We start from the raw sequence: 19898 nt of genomic DNA on the forward strand, positions 1-19898 counted from the left end.
TTCTCTGCATTAAAATGACCAATCCTACAAAACTGTAGATAAGATGGAAAAAAAAATAAAACCTCCTAATGTTTGCCTGTAACACAAACATTTTTACATGAGGAAATAAAACACTGTGACTTATCCTAAGACTGTCAGACTTGGGTCTACCTCATTTCTTGTCCTTGAACTTGACACGTATTTTGGAATTTAAGAGACAAAGACTCAGAGAATGCTCTTCTTTAGAAACAGGGCCTTGAAACAGCAGACATAAACCTGACTCTTAGAGTAGATATGACAACGTCTATTTTCATTCTGTGTTACAAAGTCTGCAGCCATATAACTTATTTACTCCAGAAAGATATCACTATTAGTAGAAAAGGGTGGCTTTTTAATTTATTTATTTTCCTGGTCCTGTTTGTAAAGGTAGCGTTGGGGGTTGAGTCATTTCCTGTATGTTGTTGTTGTTTGGTCACTCAGTTGTGTCCAACTCTTTGTGATCCCATGGACTGCAGCATGCCAGGCTCCTCTATCCTTCACTGTTTTCTGGAGTTTGCTCAAACCCATGTCCATTGAGTCAGTGATGCCATCCAACCATCTTATCCTCTGTCATCCCCATCTCCTCCTGCCTTCAATCTTCCCCAGTTCCTGGATGACGGTGATCTGATGTATCACAAATGCATCAGGCATGGTCTGAGCTTTTTTATGGGTAGGGCTGAGTCTGAGGATAAAATGTGACTCCAGGTGGAGAGACTGAAAATCTGCATCTACACCAGCCTCACTTGAGCACAGATTTACCTGGAGTTTCATTCCAAAGTTCTGGTGGAGTTTCTCTTTCCCATCATTAACCAAATACTATAGGGCTGGCTTCTCAGGGGACTCAGATGGTGAAGAACCCACCTGCCAGTACAGGAGACACAGGTTCAATCCCTGGGTTGGAAAGATCCTGTAGAGAAGGAAATGGAAACCTACTCCAGTATTCTTATCTGGGAAATCCCATGGACAGAGGAGCCTGGCAGACGGCAGTCCATGGGTGGAAATGAGTCAGACACGACTCAGGAGCTGAGCATGCATGCTCAGGATTCCACAGCTCATTGACCCCCCCTCGCCAGATTAGACATGGGGGAACTGTATTCAACATTTGGAGAGGGGAAGAAACGAAGCACACCAGCATGCTTACACAAGATACAACACCTTAGACCTTCTGGAGAATTATTAAAGGAATCACACAGAGAAGAATCAGGCCATAGTGCAGGGCATATGGAGAATCTCTGGAAAATTGTGTTAATAGGGGAGTTACTTCTGTTAATTTAAACTTTTAAAATTTCTTGTCATTTTTTTTTCTGACACTTTACTATCCTTATGAGCCTGACCTCTTTGAAACCATGCTTTTCCTCATTGAATAATTTTCATGTAAATTCTGTGAATTAGACAGTACCCCGTACTTCATAAACAAAGCAACACAAAGCAACAGAGAATAACAGAAAATGTGCGCAGGAGGCATCTGGCTTGCTGGGGGGTTTCTAATCCCCTCGAAGCTGGGATGACAATACTTGTCAGTCATCTCCCCTTTTATCAGAGGTTTTGGAGGTGCCAGCTTTTAAAATTAAGTACTCATTTTAAAGGTCTGCTCTTCCAAAGGCAGGGTCAAGAGAATAAGAAGACAAGCCACAGGATAAGAGACAATATTAGAAAGGACACAGCTAATAAAGGATGGCTACCCAAAACTGAAAAAGAACTCTTAAAACTCAACAGTGGAAAACAACTCAACTGAAAAATGAGCCACAGGCCGTAACTGACCCCGCAGCAGAGAAGACTTACAGACGGCAAATAAGCACATGGAAAGATGTTGCAGGTCATATGTCATCAGGGAGATGCAAATTAAACAACAACGAGATTCCACTGCACACCTATCAGCACGGCCACCACTCGGAACGCGGACACTGCAGATGCTGACCTGATGGGGAGTTGGAACTCTCATCGCTGCCGGTGGGGATCAGACTGTGCAGCTAGTTATGAAGACATTTTGGAGGTTTCTTACCAAATTAAACATAACTCTTACCATACAACCAAGAAATCCTGTTCCTTAATATTTACCCAAGGGAGTTAAAAACTTCTGTCCACACAGAAGCCTACATGGGAATGATTACAGCAGGTTTATCTACAGTTGCCAAAACTTGGAAGCAACCAAGATGTCCCTCAGGAGGTAAATCTACAGATAGACTGTGATCCTTCCAGACATAGGATTTTACTCATTCTTAAAAACGTACCATCAAGCCAATAAAAAGCATAGAAGAAACTTAAATGCATACACTACATGAAAATTCAGATCTGAAATAGTTACATATTGTGGTTCCAACTTGACATTCTAGAAAAGGCAAAACTATAGAGATGGTAAAAAGATCAGGGGTTGCCAGGTGCTGAGGGGAAGGAGGGCTGAGGAGGCTAAACAAGGGCTGTGAAAATACTGGGCAGGTACAGCAATCACAGCTACCTGTCCTCATGTGTGCATGCTAAGTTGCTTCAGTCATGGCCCACCCTTTGTGACCCCATGGACAGTAGCTCACTAGGCTCCTCTGTCCATGGAGTTCTCTAGGCAAGGATACTGGAGTGGGTTCCGTGCTCTCCTCCAGAGGATCTTGCAAACCCAGGGATTGAACCCAAGTCTCTAATGTCTCCTGCATGGGCAGGCGGGTTCTTTACCACCACTGCCACCTGGGAAGCCACACGCATCATACACCTGTCCAAACCCATGGGTCCTATGTTAAAACCAAAACCCTGGGTTTCCCTTGTGGTCCAGCGGTTAAGATTCTGCCTTGCAATGCAGGGGACACGTTCAATCCCTGGCCTGGGACAGTTCCACAAGCCAAGGGGTGACTAAGCCTTTGAGCTTGCCCTCAGGCCCTAGAGCCCATGCTCTGCGATAAGAGAAGCCACCACAAAACAATCCTGAGCAGCACAGCTAGCGAGCCTCCATTGCTCACTACAACTAGAGAAAAGCCCAAGCAGCAGCTAAGACTCAGCGCAGCCAAAGTGTTCCATGTAGGTTCATCACTATTAATAAATGCACCATCTTGCAGGGATGTTGATAATTAGGGGTGTGCACTGTGGGGGCAAGGGGTACTGGGAAACCTCTGCACCTTCTTCTAAATCTTGCTATGAACCTAAAACTGATCTAAAAAAAAATCTATTTAAAAAAATAAGTTCTTTCCAATTTTCCAAGAAAAGGCAGGAAGAAAAGACAAGTCAAAATTAACACTGAAGTCATTAAAAAGAACCCTGACCTCCTTCACACTGAGCCATGGGCTGCTAAAGGATCAGCACCTATTGTAAAACACCAAGTGAAAGTCTAAGTTGCTCAGTCGTGTTTGATTCTTTGCAACTCCGTGGACTATACAGTCCATGGAATTTTCCAGGGATGGGTGGGTGGCCTTTCCCTTCTCCAGGGGATATTCCAAACCCAGGAATTGAACCCAGGTCTTTTGCATTGCAGGTGGATTCTTTATCAGCTGAGCCACAAGGGAAGCCCCAAAACCAAGAACTATTGTTAAATGACAGGCATTTGATTTCTTCGCCATTGCTTTGGCATAAGTTGGGTGAAAATGATGGAGAAGGATATGGCAACCCACTCCAGTATCCTTGCCTGGGAAAACCTGTGGACAGAGGAGGCTGGCGGGTACAGCCCACGGCGTTTGCACAGGAGTATAGACATGACTTAGCAACTAAGCTACGACAAAGGAAAATGAGGTACAGAAAAGATATTTTGATAATTAAAAGCCTGCTCTTGGAATTTACTCCATCTTTCCTGTGTCCAGTGGGCAATCTCAGTAGCTGGGGGCCTTTCTCCCTAATTAACCAGCCCTAATCTCTAGATTATTACCTGCTTAAAGGTATGAATTATTTCAGCCAGCTCTGTATTGATAGTGTATCGCATAGCACTCAGAACACAGTTGGTGCTTAGTAAATGTTAGGTTGAGGAGAAGGGTTCTGAAGGAATGGATCTAGACATCCCTTCAAGCCTAAGACATCAAAGACACAGCTATGCCATAACCCCCTGTGAAGATTAACTGGACCCAAATTTATGCGCCTCCATTTTTAATCATTCTTACACTTGAGCTATCTTTCCCTGTCATAGTGGATAGAGAAAACAGTTTGATTAAAGCTTTTTAACCTTTAGCTAGGTCCCTCTAATCAGAGCTATGGTTTTTCCAGTAGTCATGTATGGATGTGAGAATTGGACATAAAGAAAGCTGAGCACTGAAGAACTGATGCTTTTGAACTGTGGTGTTGGAGAAGACTTTTTTTTTTTTTGGCATTATCCATTTTTTTTATTTTTTAACTTTACAATATTGTATTGGTTTTGCCATATATCAAAATGAATCCATCACAGGTATACATGTGTTCCCCATCCTGAACCCTCCTCCCTCCTCCCTCCCCATACCATCCCTCTGGGTCGTCCCAGTGCACCAGCCCCAAGCATCCAGTATTGTGCATCGAACCTGGACTGGCGACTTGTTTCATATATGATATTATACATGTTTCAATGCCATTCTCCCAGATCATCCCTCCCTCTCCCTCTCCCACAGAGTCGACTCTTGAGAGTCCCTTGGACCACAAGGACATCCAACCAGTCCATCCTAAAGGAAATTAGTCCTGAATATTCCTTGGAAGGACTGATGCTGAAGCTGAAGCTCCAGTACTTTGGCCACCTGATGTGAAGAGCTGACTCATTTGAAAAGACTCTGATGCTGGGAAAGATTTAGGGCAAGAGGAGAAGGAGATGACAGAGGATGAGATGTTTGGATGGCATCACCGACTCAATGGACATGAGTTTGAGTAGGCTCTGGGAATTGGTGATGGACAGGGAGGCCTGGCGTGCTACAGTCCATGGGGTCGCAAAGAGTGGGACCTGACTGAGTGACTGAACTGAACTGAATCTTTAGCTTATCTCTGAAGTTGCTGGAACAAGTGGTGGATACGCTTGCCCAGTCTCTCCACTGCCATCCAAGTGCCCAGGGCTCAGGGCAGACATGTGGGCGTGGTGTTTCCCTGTGAGAGGCGGTGAATGATTCACCATGGCTATCACAGCCATGCCTACACCATGCTCAGGAAGCACTAGGGGCCGCTGGAGTGTCCCACTGAAGGGGAGGGGCCAGACATACGTAGAAGCCAACTAGTTGTGCCAGCTCACACATTCCAGACATCCCCTAACTCCATTCATCCCAATCACTGCCCCTGCCTAATAGGATTTAATGATAACGTGTAATCTACAAGGTTAACCTGCCAATGTACAGGCTGGCCAGATGCCCCACATTGTCAGGAGACCAGCATGAGCTTTGGGATGAGAAACCAGGGGCATCTCCATGAGATACTCCGCCCTTTCCTTCCCCAGGACTTCCCTGAAGCTCAAATGGTAAAGAATCTGCCTGCAGTGCAGGAGACCCAGGTTCGATCCCTGGGTCAGGAAGATCCTCTGGAGAAGGGAATGGCAATTCAGTCTAGTATTCTTGCCTGGAGAATCCCATGGACAGAGAAGCCTGGTGGGCTACAGTCTGTGGGGACGCAAAGAGTCAGACATGACTGAGTGACTAATACTTCACTTCTCCTCCCCCAATAGGACAAACCTGAAGCCTGCCTTCTGGAGACAGTGAGAACAGGGAACCTGGGGGTCTGCTCTTCATGGCAAGACTTTCTCATGTTGAAAAGGGAGTTTTAGAGGGAAGTGGAATGAGGAGGCATTACTCTGTTTTTGAGCTGCAGTGAAGCACTCTGATATAGATGCTTGCCAGCATGGATAGGTAGGTAGCCAAATTTCAAGTGACTGCCTTTTGAAGCACAGCCTGAATTCCCATCCTGCTATTGTTGCTTTTGAATAAAGCTCCCTTGTGTACCCAGTGGGAAGGTGGGTGATTGTCAGAGCACAGGACCTTTGTAGGTGTCTGGCTTTAATACTGTTACTACCAAAAACAAACAGAAATAACACTTTACCTTCGTATGGAAGAATGTTCACCTTCAGTATGAGAGATGTTTTAATGGAAGGTAATTGGAGCAAAACCTTAAACAGCATGAACTAAAGACTACAAGATGAATCTGTCAATGTCCAAGTTCTCTAAACTCTTAAAAACTCAAAAACTACAGAGCAGCATTTCCTTGGAAATTTAAGTGTTAATCCAAATCTGTGTGACAATTTTTAAAGAAGCAAATTTCTAAAACTTGAGATCTAAGTGTGAGTGCGAAAGTTGCTCAGCTGTGTTCAACTCTTTGCGACCCCATGGACTATACAGTCTGTGGAATTCTCGAGGCCAGAATACTAAATGAGTAGCCATTCCCTTCTCTAGGGGATCTTCCCAATCCAGAGATCAAACCCAGGTCTCCCACACTGCCGGTGGAATCTTTACCAACTGAGCTATCAGGGAAGCCCTGAGATCTAAAACTTGAGATCTAAAAGCAGTTAGAACTTCTTAAGTACATCCTTAAGTCTAGAATTGTAAGGACCAAGGGCATGGAGTATATGTGGTAGAGATAAATGAGTGCCCAAGTGAGGAGAAGGATAAATGGAAGAAGTCTTTGAAGCACAGAGTCCCAGGCTTCTATGACTGAATATCTGGCCAAAGACCAGAGACCATGGAGATTTGTGTGTCATCCTCAGAAACGTTATTCCACCATGTGGAAAGTGGGTGCAGAAGCCCTCCAACCCTGGTGTGTGGTTGCCCCCGCTGACCGGGGGCTCTCCTACCTCGGCAGGTGGGCAGGGGGCTGCTCCACTGGCCATTGCTCCGACACTGGGCTCGAGACGCACCCTGCAGCAGGTAGCCGGGGTTGCAGGTAAAGTTCACCATGTCGTTCAGGTTGAACTCGCTGCCATTGGTCAGCCCGTGGGCGGGGTTCCCCGGGTGTCCACAGGTGATGGCTGTGGAGGAACACAGGTCCACACGGTGGTCAGAAGATGAACAAGTCATCACCTTCACCTGGAATTCTTCATTCATACATATCATATGTGTTAAACGTGTTAATTAGAGGGTTGACAGGAGATCAGATATGTTACAGATTGTGTTTATATTTGGAAGCAGAAACCAGGAGAAAGAGTCATGGGTTGAACCACAGGTTTTTATTATAACTAATTGTGGAAAATAACCAGCACCTGCTTTTGTTCATAATCATAATTATTTCTTATTTTCTTCATGACGGGATATCAAGTAATTTTGAAATAAAACAATGAAAAACAAGATGAAAAAATGTTCTGTTAATCATGAGTTTTGAATATTTTTCCCCTAGAAAACATCAGCTAATTTTGTGGAACTCTCATTTTGAAACATTAAAGGAATTTAGCTGAAAACTTAAATTACGTATGTATAAGTTATTCCCAAATCAATGTAAACATCATGAAATTAGCAAAAATGTGTGCATGCTCAAATCCTATTTTCTTTGACATCCCCCGTTTATGCAGTCAACTGTCATCCTGTGATGCCCACAATCACAGTAACACAAATCATGAAGATACTCTTGACTGGCCTTTTCAAAAGAAACACATTACAGCTGTAACACTGGTGTTCTTCTCACTTATCTTGTCAACCACTTTCCCTTTCAAGTAAAACTTTCACCCTTGACCTTTGTACATTTACCACAGCACTATCACAGAGAAGATCCGTCACTTTCGTAAACTTACATCAATGTTCCCTTTGTTTAGGAAAATATAGAACATATTAGGAAAAATTGGCTTAAAAGGAAATTTGCGATAGAGGTACACTCTCTTCTAAAAATAGGAGTTGGCATTTGCCTTTGAAGTTAGAAAGTTTGAGGACAATTGTTACGTACAGTTTCACCTTATACGAAAGGAAGGGCTGCGTTCAAAGCTGTCTGTGTTCTTGACGAAGCAATGACAGGAACACAACACAACACAGAAGACTGGAGGTGGACTCGGGGGGCACCTGCGAAGTTGACCTGCAGACTCAGGCTCAGCAGCCCTACCCTCCACTAGTCAGAGGGGGTGTCCACCTGGTCGTCCTGTGATGGCGTCTAGGGGAATAAATGCCTGACATCCTCATCTTGGGACCCATCTGAGATGAGCTGTGAGCAAATGCAATGTGGATGGGAAGCTGGCAGAGGGCTGGGAAAACTTGGAATGGGAGGAGGACCAGAGACGGAAGTGGGGGAGTGCCTGTGTTTTCTCTCTCCCGTCAGCTTTCCATCTTCTCCTCTGAGATTAGACATGTCTGTGCTACAACTTAATGACAAAAGGAACACACCCCTAAGGGAAACACCGCCCGAATTAGTTCACAGAAGGTACTTACGGACACAGACTGGGGTGTGTCCGGACCACTTGTGGTCTTGCAAGCATATCCGGACGGAAGTCCCCACGAGCCGGAAGCCGGGGTTGCACTGATACACCACTGTGTCCCTGTAACTGAAGCCATCGCCACTGATGTGACCATTCACGATGGGGTCTGGGGAGCCACAGTGGCCAGCTGGAAAATGAACAAAACCAACAAATACACGCTGGAGAGTGTGTCTTCTGTAAAAGCACATTTATGGACAAATAACAGGGTCCTACTGTTTAGCACAGGGAGCTACATGCAACAGCCTGGAATACACCAGAATGGAAGAGAACGTGAAACAGAATATGCATCATGTGTAACTGAGTTACTCTGCTGTAGAGAAGAGATTAACACAATGTCAATGGACTATATATCAATAAAAAATTATAGAAGTAATGCATTCATAATTTGTCTTTATTGTCAAGTAACTAACAGCCTTGAATACAAACAGTATTTAAAGGTTTTCCATTTATATAAATATAAATATAATATATATATATATATTTTATATGTTTTGCTTTTCAGCTTAATTTTTTTCAACAGTTGTGGGAACATAAGTAATATTTCAAATAGAAAATTGTTAAAGGGTATCCCCTAGTTATGGTTTCTCCATTCATTTCTTCTACTTATTTTTCATTCATATTTTATGGTATTTATCTGGTAAATAAAAGCCAAAAGAAAGGAAGAGACACTTGGAACTAACGTAAGTTCCGTAACCCTATTGAACATGTGTAGCACGGAAAGGTATGGAGGGATTTCCAGGGAGAGATTAGATTCCTGAACTATTTGTGAAATTCTAGAGGAAGGACTCGTGTTATAAAATAAATCCAGTTTCAGGAAACGTCTATTGGAGTCATGTTTTCAGGCCAGCAGTGTCTTTGGGGCTGGGGATTCCATGAGGAGTAAGGCCGTCCTCAGAGGTCTGACACAGAAAGCATCCCAGGGAGTTTCATCTTGAAGAGGTGAGGAGTGGGGAGGAGGCATGCAGCCAAGCCGGGCATCACACACCCCGACAGAGGCAACTGCAGGCCTAAAGGGAGCACACCATTAGCCAGACCAAGGCGTCGAGTCCCTGTACTGAGAACCTGGATTTGATTTATTTTTATAGTCTCAGTTAAAATGAAGATTATGGAGTTATGGGACCAAACTATTCATTTTCCAGAAGCGCACCCATTTTAGCCTTTTAGGTTACAGCCTTACACATTTCACACTCTATGTTGTGCAACTTCCCCAATTTTGGCTACATTTAGCTATTAGTATTTCAGTGAGCACTGGTGCATGCGTGCTAAGTTGCTCTAGTCATTTGTTTGCAACCCCATGGACTATAGTCCACCAGTATCCTCTACCCATGGGATTCTCCAGGTAAGAATACTGGAGTGAGTGCCATGCCCTCCTCCAGGGGATCTTCCCAGTCCAGGGATCAAACCCATGTCTCTAGTCTCCTACATTGGCAGGCAGGTTCTTTACCACTAGCACCACCTGGGAGCCCTCTACTGAGCACAATCAGCAGCAAAGAAAGGGCAAGAAACTCTATTAACCGGAAAAAAAGAGAGAGAGAGAATTGAGATGAGGGATGAGGGCAGCCCTGCACGTTTCAAGAGAAGTATCTCCTAAATTAAATAAAGTGATGTGATTATCTGGGAGACCTCACACTGGGATGCCAGGCCTCTGGGTTTTGTGTTTGCTTGTTTCTTTTTCATTAGCATTTGGCTTCAGCTTAAACAAGATCGCTAAACGCTTTTAGGCAATTCTGCAGCCAGTATTATTGCACCTAGGTTAGGAGGCTGGATTTCCTGACAAATGCGTCAGAAATGGTTCCATCAAAGTGTGGGCAGAAAATCTCAGAGTGAAGAGCATGCGGATTATTTTGTTTTTACTTCAATCCGACTCATGAATTTAATAATCTGCCACAAATCAGAACCTGAGAGCTCTGGCTAGAAAGGAGCAAGTGATTTAGGTAGAATACTGTAAAACTGTAACTGCACGTGATTTTTAATTCAATGGATGGGTTGACTGACAGAGAGATATATCCTAAAGGAATGGATGGATTTGCTTTTAGTTTAAGTATGAATTACAAATTCTATTATTTCCACATTCTTAGAACTTTACATTTTAATTCTCCATTTTCTCCCTGCTGAGGACAAGCATTACTATGGAGTGGGTAAGTCTCCAACAGCTTAAAATTGTTCTTGAGAGTCAGTAGCAGAATCAGGAATTCCATGCCGGGGTGACTGTTTTCAGTTCTGGACAAGTGACTCTGTCTCACACCCTAAACCATGGGAAACATCATTCATTGGCTGGCTAAGATGAACTGCACGATGGAATGGGAATTCCATGAAATTCCAGAATGACTGAGATTCTATACATGTGATTGGGTCACAAGGGTCTGAAGGTTTCGCCTCATCTGCAGAATGAGTCCTCTGTGCCTTAAGCTGCAAGATCACTGGTCTTTAAGTTTATGCTACTTCAGATGAAATGACAGTGGTATTGTTTTTATTTACTATATTTTAGTTAGATGTCCCAAACAGAAGACAGAACTCCTTTTAACAATCTTTCTCTAAAACTGAATTAGTAGGAATAAAATCCATGGAACAAATTCTGCTAAAACACAGAGTAGAGGCCGGGTCAACTCTCAGAAGTTGTGTTGGGGAGGCCATGAGTCAAACCCAAGGAGAACAAGGGACCCACAGGGGATTCTCGGTTTCCTCCCAGGTCCAGGGATTCCTGCAAACTCATCAGGAGCGGGAACTGGACATGGTGGATGGCAGCCATGCCCTCTGTGGGAGCCCTGCTCATGGTCAGAAGCACAGAGAAGCCACCAGCCAGGGCCTTGATATCAATCAGCTTGGTCTAGCACATGGGCCAGTAGAACTGGATCTTCCTGGGTGTGATGTGTCTATCCCACAATGGGGGGATAGGGCCTCCACAGGCCCTGCCTCTCCAGGCAGCAGTTCTGGAAGGTTACTGTCCAAATTCTACACACAGATGCCATTGTGGTTTTTCAGTCACTAAGTCATGTCCAACTTGTTGCAACCCCATGGACTGCAGCGCACAAGGCTTTCCTGTACTTTACTATCTCTGTGAGCTTGCTCAAACATTGAGTCAGTGATGCCATCCAACCATCTCATCTTCTGTCACCCTTTTCTCCTCCTGTCCTCAGTACTTCCCAGCATCAAGATATTTTCCAATGAGTCAGCTCCTTTACATCGGGTGGCCAAAGTATTGGAGCTGCAGCCTCAGCATCAGTCCCTCCAATGAATATTCAGGGTCGATTTCCTTTAGGATTGACAGATGCCTTAGTATGGGTTGTAGACCGACCATACAGTTGCCTGACAGAACAAAAGCTTTGCCAGCTTGTTTCTAGTGGAGTGACTATTCTGAACTCTGCCCTGGGATGAGTGGAATCCCTCCACCCTTCAGCCCCCACACCTGCTACTGCATCCAGGCATCTGGAAGGGGGCCCCGGGCAGGTGTATTTCAGAGATGGGATCTCCCCATGGATAGGATTTTGCATTGTCCAGGTGAGCTCTCTGCACTGCACCTTGTCTCTGATGTTGCAATGATCACGGCCTGACACCTGACAAATCGTACCGCCTTTCAGGGGTGACTTCACTGAGCGGTGGACACAAAGTGTCAGAGGTCAGTTAGCAGCTGTCCCTGAACACACGGTGAATGCACAGACCAAATGCTTCTTTCAAGACAGAGTCAGAGTCTGTGTCTTGAACCTGTGTCAGAGTCTCCTATAATTACCTAGACTCATGCAATTTCAGAAGGAAATTCTGTGATTTGGGAACTGAATCCAGTTCCCCTGGTCCCATGGACACCTGCTCCTCCAGGAGACCCATTGGGCACCCTGGCTCCCAGGTGACAGGGTGTCCTGGTCTGGGCCGACCTAGAGCCTGCATCTCCCATTGTAGAGGTTGGGTGTTCACAGGAACTGAACAAGTGTGCCTCCTGTCACAAGGCCCCTCTCTCACACTCTCAACACACACACACATTTCCCACACCCCAGAATCCCCTATTTTAAGGTCACCTTCTTTTCACTGTGCCAGTTTGTATCAGGAAAAATACTAAATATTGGTTTGGGGATTGGAAGTGAATACATCCACACATTTTTACAAAATCTGCAAAGCAAATTTTTCAGCCTCTGTATTTGCTTTGTGATTACTGGCACTCGTTGCTGAAAATAAAATAAGAAGCGTTACAACTATGCTGTACCTGCAGGAGACTGAGAAATGCAGTCTGCTTCATTCTGCAGGCTCCACCAGTAACTCCAGCTGAGGGGCTAAAGGCCTATTTGGCAGTGACTTTTAAAGCCAGTTTATAAACTTCCACCCGAGTGTTAATAAATGGTCACGAAATTTCAGATGGATCAGATCCCCTTACATACAGGAAACAGGCTAATGGCTGAGCAGTAAAAACTGATATATGCATTTAAATCTCTAGATCTGGCATATTCATGAAGGAACACACTTGAGTTCCCACAAATGAGACTTTTTTCCTTCCATGAGCAATTCTGGGGGGTATCCTTGAGTGTCTTTGTGGAAGTCGGAGAAACTATAGTGTTGTAGCAGGTGTCTGACTCTTTGTGAGGATCGGCAGGTGGGGTGTGATGAGTGGGCGACATTCAGGGCCCTTAGTAACACCAACAACCGAGACTGGTCCCTTTGCCACAGAATATGTTTGTATCAAGTCTCTATTTGACACACTCTGAAAGTGAAAGTGTTAGTCACTTAGTTTCGTGTCCGACTCTGCAACTCCATGGACTGCAGCCCACCAAGCTCTGTCTGTGGGATTTCCCAGGCAAGAATCAATACTCAACTCAAACATCTCCTTTATTTTAGGTTTCCCTGCAGAAGGAGACTCTACCTCTAGGACCATCTATTTACAATACCATATGGTGAGGGTTGTTTTGTCTTAAATTCAGAGGATGGAAATGGTTTTTCTTACCTCTTCTTCTCCACCCTTAGTCTATGAGTTCTAGAGCAGGGTCCTGGTCTCTGCACCACCTCTGAGCCCCTGCCTGATCCAGAGGGGCATCTGTGAAAGGATATGGATTCCTCCCACATCTTGTTGCCATAGTCCCAGACCCTCAGCACCAAGGGACCACACAGAGCTCCCTGAGGACCGCCTGCCCCTCTGCTCTGCATCTCTGCAGCAGTCACTAGTTCTGTGGGGTGACTTACTCCTGGAACGACTCAAGTCTGTTTCTGCGGGTTTGGAGACACCTCTGCTCATGAAAGTGCCCCCGCCCCCAATATGGGAAGCATCTTGTGTGGCTCTCTCCCCTGCCACTCATTAATCTCAACTTTTTATTAAAGATACTGGGTTTTTATCTTATTTATTCCTTTGATTATAAATCCCTTATAGAAAAAAAAAAACTCCTATTAACTTCCTATCCTATGCAATATTTCTTGAGGAGTTAAATGAACATCACTAGACAATATTCAGAAATACAGATAGAAGAGCCTGTGGCTGGGGAGAATGCTGTACTTTTCACCTCTGAGCCACAGACAGCACAGATGTAAGCTGTGAAATTAGCACTGAGTGCTCCTAATAGTTTACCTTCCCTGACTATCACACAGCCTAAATTTTAGATTGAAGATCAATTTTATACCAGGATCAAGGAGGGTGGGGTTAATCTTTCTCCTCTAATATCTTTTTGGTGTAATACAAGCATTGTCATAACCAGTTGTTTTATTAAAAATCTGTACATGGATGTGTCGCAAAACACAAGGTTCTTGAATCCTTTCTGGTTTTATTCTCTAATAGCTATGGAAAAGCAGTGTCTACAATATCATTTTGAATCATGTCATCTATTAATAGCTACTTCAGCCACTCAGATGTCACCATGATATCCCATTACAAAAGAATTCATCTCCCCATCAAAGTGTACCAAAGGTCATCAAAGTGCAGCAAATGCAAACTTACCTCCAATAACAGCAAAATAATCAAATGAAAAAGATAATGTTCTTTGTGGAGGAAATGTCTCAATCTATCACTGATATCTTGAGGGCTACAGACTAAAGGAGTAAGAGAGTGAAAGTCATGATGGGCTGTTATGTGTTGATAAAGCTAAATGATATCAATGATCTTAAAAGACTAATGTGGTTCCTGCGATAGGAGACCTGGATTACAAATGGACAACCTGGTGGAGTCGGCATGTTCTCTGTTGAGTTCAGTGCAAGCTACCGCAAGGAAGATAAACAGAAGAAGATAATTAAGGGAGCATGGGGACTGTAACGCTTCCCTGATGGATTATAAGGTACCTGATGCGTAGATATGGGGTCAGCCTTCTTGGTACTTAATTCTGCAGTCCAGGGAGACGCGGAGTGCTGCACAGCAGACGGTGAATGAGAACACATCCTGGGCAATTCCCGGCCTGGGAAGACCCTGCTTGTGGCAGAGATGCCGCACTGATGAAGCGAGGGCAAACCCTTTAGAAAAATGGACTCTGATGCTCACAGGTAGCACTTTGCCTAAATTTTAGCTCTAATCATGGTTGCACACAGGGTTGCCAAGTTTTCCTTATTCTATCTTTCCTCAAAAATTCTAGCTTAGAATCCTGGCAAGGGACCTCAAATACAGCACAGGTTCAGTTCTCAGATGTTGAACGAAGAAAATCATCCTTCACCTTCTTAAATCCAGCTCTCCTACTGTTAACACTCACGAGACTCCCACTGTGACAGTGTCCATGCATGTGCCTGGCCATTTCTGCTGCCATGATCATAAGGAATCTGGCATGTTCTTCCCTGCTGGAAATCACTAGAAATAACCATTGTACCCCAGCTAGAAACAGGATGACTGCTCCACATGAAACAGAATCTCAAGCAAAGGAATTCTTTTGTTCTAGTAACTCTAAAAATAAACAAGATACTTCACTCACAACTTGAAAAAATGCTCTTGCCAAAGTGTTTTGCATTATGATGGAGAAAGCATGCTGGGTATAGAATCAAAACAGCACAGAGTCCAATGGAGCCCCCCACAAACAGCTGCCAGGTGGCCAACCACTTCTTCAGGAAGTCTTCATCACATTCTTGGACAGATCCCACTTGTTGAAGAATAAATAAGGGGAAATATTTCCTATATTGAATCTGAAAACTATTCTTCTGTAAGCACATCTGGTATTTCAAGCCAACGAATGGAATTATGTATCACTAACGTCATTAGCAATCCTGGTCCTTGCCCTCAGCAGATGTGTTTAATTAATTTCAGTTTTTAAATTTTTTCCCACCGTTTTAAATATTTGAAAATAGCTATTAATTACCTCCTAACTTTTCCCCCAGCCAAACTGAAGATCACAAGTTTCCTAAACATTTCTCACATGTCATGGTTACCAGAACCTTCACCACAAATGCATTTCAAGCACTCAGCAGCTCACTTGAACTACCTCACAGAACTGAAGTCTTCACCCCAGATATGGACTGAAGGAAATAATACTAATAATCTCTTAGCACCATGAGCCTTCTGTTTCCCAAAACACCTGGTCCTTCTGTGTGCGCTACAAGTTCATAATTTTCTCCTCATCATGTACATTTTAAGTTATATTACTTTTCGTTTTGAGTAAAATATCATACTAATTCCATTATTTTCTTATGTCTGCATGTGTACATACTAAGCTGCTTCAGTTGTGTTTGATGGTTTCTGACTCTATGGATTATACCCCAGGCTCCTCTATCCGTGGGATTCTCTAGGCAAGAATACTGGAGTGGGTTGCCATGCCCTCCTCCAGGGGATCTTCCTGACTCAGGGATTGAACTCATATCTTTTACGTCTCCTGCATTGGCAGAAGGGTTCTTTACCACAAGCGCCACCTGAGAAGCCCTTCTTATGTCTTAAAAAAAATCTATCTGGCCAATAATTGATTTGAAGGGTTCCTGAATCTGCCATCAGATATTTCTTTTCAGTCTTTCAGCTAGCCTCGTTATGGTCTTTCCCTGTCTGAGCATCTCCAGCACTGACAGTACTCTGTTCTCCACCTGCTTATCCTTCTCCCCAAGCTCTCCACTGTCTCTCACACAGTCTTCTGGGTCCTGTGGACATACATTCTTGCCAGGTTACATGATATTATGTACCCATTGGCAAGCCATTTTTTTCAGGAAAAGAGCTATCCTCCATTGTCATATTCTGTGTATTGTGAATTCCAACCTATAAAGTCTCACTGAGACTACGTTTACAACTTTCAAAATCTTTAGACTTCTTACCCATTCTTTACTCACTGGTTTAGAATCACACATGGCTATTCATCATTTCTCATCCTTTTCTAGGTGTGTGTTTTTGGCCTCCTCCAATTGCATTGTTCTTCATATCCTGCATCCAGGTTCTACAACACTATCATTTTATACATTATGATCTACACATTTTTCTTCCTCTGTCTTTCGGCTTAACTCCCTCTTTCAGAAGTATCTCAGTCATACTGCATCCCACCGAGGCCGTGCCTTTGAGTACCTCCATCCAGCCAACTGCGCATCTCATCCTTTCTACTTCAAAGCCCTAACCTTCCATCAAAGAATGCCACGAACCAGGTGAAGTTTTGCTTGCAATCAACAAGACTCACGCTTGCTCCACGACTCAACAGTTACAAAAACTGAAGTTGCCACTGAAATTCTCTGCGGCCACTGCTGCCTTAGCATCCCAGGTCACTGGAAGGACCAGTAAAGCTTTTGTGAGCAGTGACCCACTAAGCAAATGAACATCGAGTTCACTTTCCATCTCACAGTTAAGAGCAGAGATGGAATTTCTTAGATCACCTTATTCCTTCCTTTGCAGACACGCTTCACTGCAGCTGACTGAGAAAACCTACCCCAACCACAGCAGCCTTAGGGAAGCACCACTTAACAGCCAATCTCATAACAGCAGCAGGAAAGCACAGGACGTCTCAAAAGCAGCACTGCCTCCTACATAAATCCCAGGGAGATGTCCTAGATGGCTGAGAACTACAGTGACTGCACTTAACAGGGAACTTACACACAGGCCTCGTATTAGAACAGCACAGATCCAACTCCTGCACTAATCTAAAGAAAGTCACTTCATGGAGAAGCATGAGAACCTCCTTCTCACATCAGTTACTGTTTCTTGGTCTGCTGCTTTACTTTCATCCACTTCCTTCAAATTCCTGAGTGTTTCTTCAAATTCCCTCCAGTGGAAAGAACAGATTATTGCTATTTAAATTCACTGGTCCTGGCTGAGTTCTTGAAGTCAGCCTCACCCGCAAAGGTTCAGAAGCCTAAACTTCCCACTTCCACTGCATTGGAGTGGTTACAAAGCTATAAAGATCACAGAGACAGTTATAAAAGGGGCTTCCCTGGTGGCTCAGTGGCAAAGATTCTGCCTGCAATGCAGGGGCCACAGGAGATGTAGGTTTGATCCCTGGGTCAGAAAGATCCACTGGAGGAGAGCATGGCAACCCATTCCAGTATTCTTGCCTGGACAATTCCATGGACAGAGGAGCCTGGTGGGCTACAGTCCATGGGGTTGCAAAGAGTTGGACAGGACTGAACCGACTTAGCATGCACACATGCAAAGGCAATTAACATATTTTACTAATCACTTGCAGACCTAGAAGAAGCATGAAAATCTCTGCCCTTTAAATTGCTTACAGCAATTTTCATACACTTGATTTTTCAAAGGAAAAACTTTCAACCCAATTTTTTAAAGATTTTTTTTAATGTGGACCATTTTGAAAGTCTTTATTGAATTTATTAAATATTACTTCTGTTTTATATTTTGTTTTTCTGGCCACGAGGCATGTGAGCTCTTAGCTGTCTGACCAGGGATTGTACCAGCACTCCTGCACTTAAACGTGAAGTCTTAACCACTGGATCGCCAGGGAAGCCCCTCAACCCAACTTAAAAAAAAAAATGATCATGTAGAAAATGTTAATCCTTGGGGAAAAGAAGACCACATTATTAATACTATGCACACTTTCTATTTTACATAATTCATTGTCCTTACACTGACAGACATTAATGGCACATTAACTTATTAATGTAATTTAAAACTTTTTAAAAAAGATAACAGAGGAAAAGTGAAAGTCACACAGTTTTGTTTGATTCTTTGCAACCCCATGGACTGTAGCCTGCCAGGCTCCTCTGTCCATGGAATTATCCAGGAGAGAATACTGGAGTGGGCAGCCCTTCCCTTTTCCAGGGGGTCTTCCTGATCCAGAGATCCAACCAAGGTACCCTGCATTGCAGGCAGATTCTTTACTGTCTGAACCACCAGGGAAGCCCTATTTTAAACAATTCATTGCCCTTACATTGATGGACATTAATGGCACATTAAGTTATTAATGTAATTTAAAAATTTTTAAGAAGATAAAATATATGACAATTTTAAAATTTATTTTTTGTGCATTCTATTTTTTTTTAATGTGTGTGTGTGTGTGTGTGTGTGTGTGTGCGTGCATTCTAAAACTATGAGGGCATTCGAGGGCAGTGCTACCTTCAGCACTCTATAAAATAATTTTTGTGTCATTTAAGGCGACATGTGACCTGCATTTATCACTCAGATTTTTAAAAATCCCTTTAGATATTTAAAGAGGAAGTGATACTCTAAAGAGCAGCATTAAAAGCCAGGTGGGATTTAGTTACTCTCGGTCAGAGCTTTCATGGAGAGAAGTACCAGGTTCTGTCTTGCTGTTCTCCATCTTTGAGGTCTGTTTGAGGCAAAGCAGTGCCCTTGCACGGATTAACTCACCCAGACAGCGAGTCTCGGGGCCGCTCCAGAGCCCATTGGCTAAGCATTCTCTGACGTGGGACCCCACGAGCGTGTAGCCCGAGTTACACGTGAATATGGCTGTGGCACCGTAGACTGTCAGCGTTCCAATCTTATTTCCATTTGGGGGAAAGGACAGGCTTCCGCACGAGATCACTAGAAGGAAAAGAAAAACAGAGCGAACATTGTTGCAGGTCTGACATAGACTACTCTCCGTGTTAAAAAACAACAAAATCTCAAGTCTTCATTTTCATTGAGAAGCCGGGGGGCAGGAGTGTCATCTCACGGTGAGATGACCATCACCTGGGACGTTTAATTTCCCTTCTCTTGTATCCTTGGAATGAAAACTTGAAACTTTAGAGTGGAATCCAAAATAGAATAAGTCCCTTCCTTCACCCATTGCTATTTTTTTTTTTTCATTCTCACAAGTAGCTACACTTTTCTTTAAATACACAGTATACAAATATTTTAGCCTACAAGCCAGGCAGTCCAACAAGTTGGCTTTCTGTGCCCTTTTTTGCTTACATCAATTACAAGAATCACAACCCAGTTACTGGCATCCACATGGCATAACAGGAACTGAGGCGTGTGGCTGGTCTTCCCCAAAGTCATCAACTGGCACAAGCTGTGTGGGATTAAACCCAGGACGCCCACTACAGCAGAAGCACTGAGTTCACTTTTTCTTTCATGTACTATTTGTTGGGACCATGAGCTTCATAAAAACGCTGACTATATGGAACATGTACAGACTTTCTGAAAATTAAAAAAACATAAAAACTAGACCTTAAGTGATTATAGATGTAGGCACCCAGTTTACACATATGTTCCAGCATAATTATTGATCACTGACCACTTACAGCCACACGATTACTCCAGGTGGGGAGATGA

The 19898-nt window shown here is 43.7% G+C and overlaps 1 protein-coding gene across 3 annotated transcripts in view; it reads right to left on the reverse strand.

Annotated features, from left to right (window-relative positions):
* Positions 1–19898, reverse strand: part of CSMD1 (CUB and Sushi multiple domains 1) — a 2076272-nt gene that overhangs the window by 54647 nt on the left and 2001727 nt on the right. For all 3 annotated transcript variants that reach the window (XR_003509135.1, XM_027530260.1, XM_027530259.1), the window contains exons 52-54: positions 18993–19166; positions 8271–8444; positions 6716–6889 (exon numbers count right to left, since the gene is read on the reverse strand). Coding sequence is in view for 2 of the 3 variants with exons in the window: in XM_027530260.1 (XP_027386061.1) it covers positions 6716–6889; positions 8271–8444; positions 18993–19166 (522 nt within the window). In the remaining variant the exon portion in view is untranslated. The remainder of the gene's footprint in view (positions 1–6715; positions 6890–8270; positions 8445–18992; positions 19167–19898) is intronic.

This window comes from Bos indicus x Bos taurus, chromosome 27 (genome assembly GCF_003369695.1).
Source record: "Bos indicus x Bos taurus breed Angus x Brahman F1 hybrid chromosome 27, Bos_hybrid_MaternalHap_v2.0, whole genome shotgun sequence".
Classification (NCBI taxonomy): Eukaryota; Metazoa; Chordata; class Mammalia; order Artiodactyla; family Bovidae; genus Bos; species Bos indicus x Bos taurus.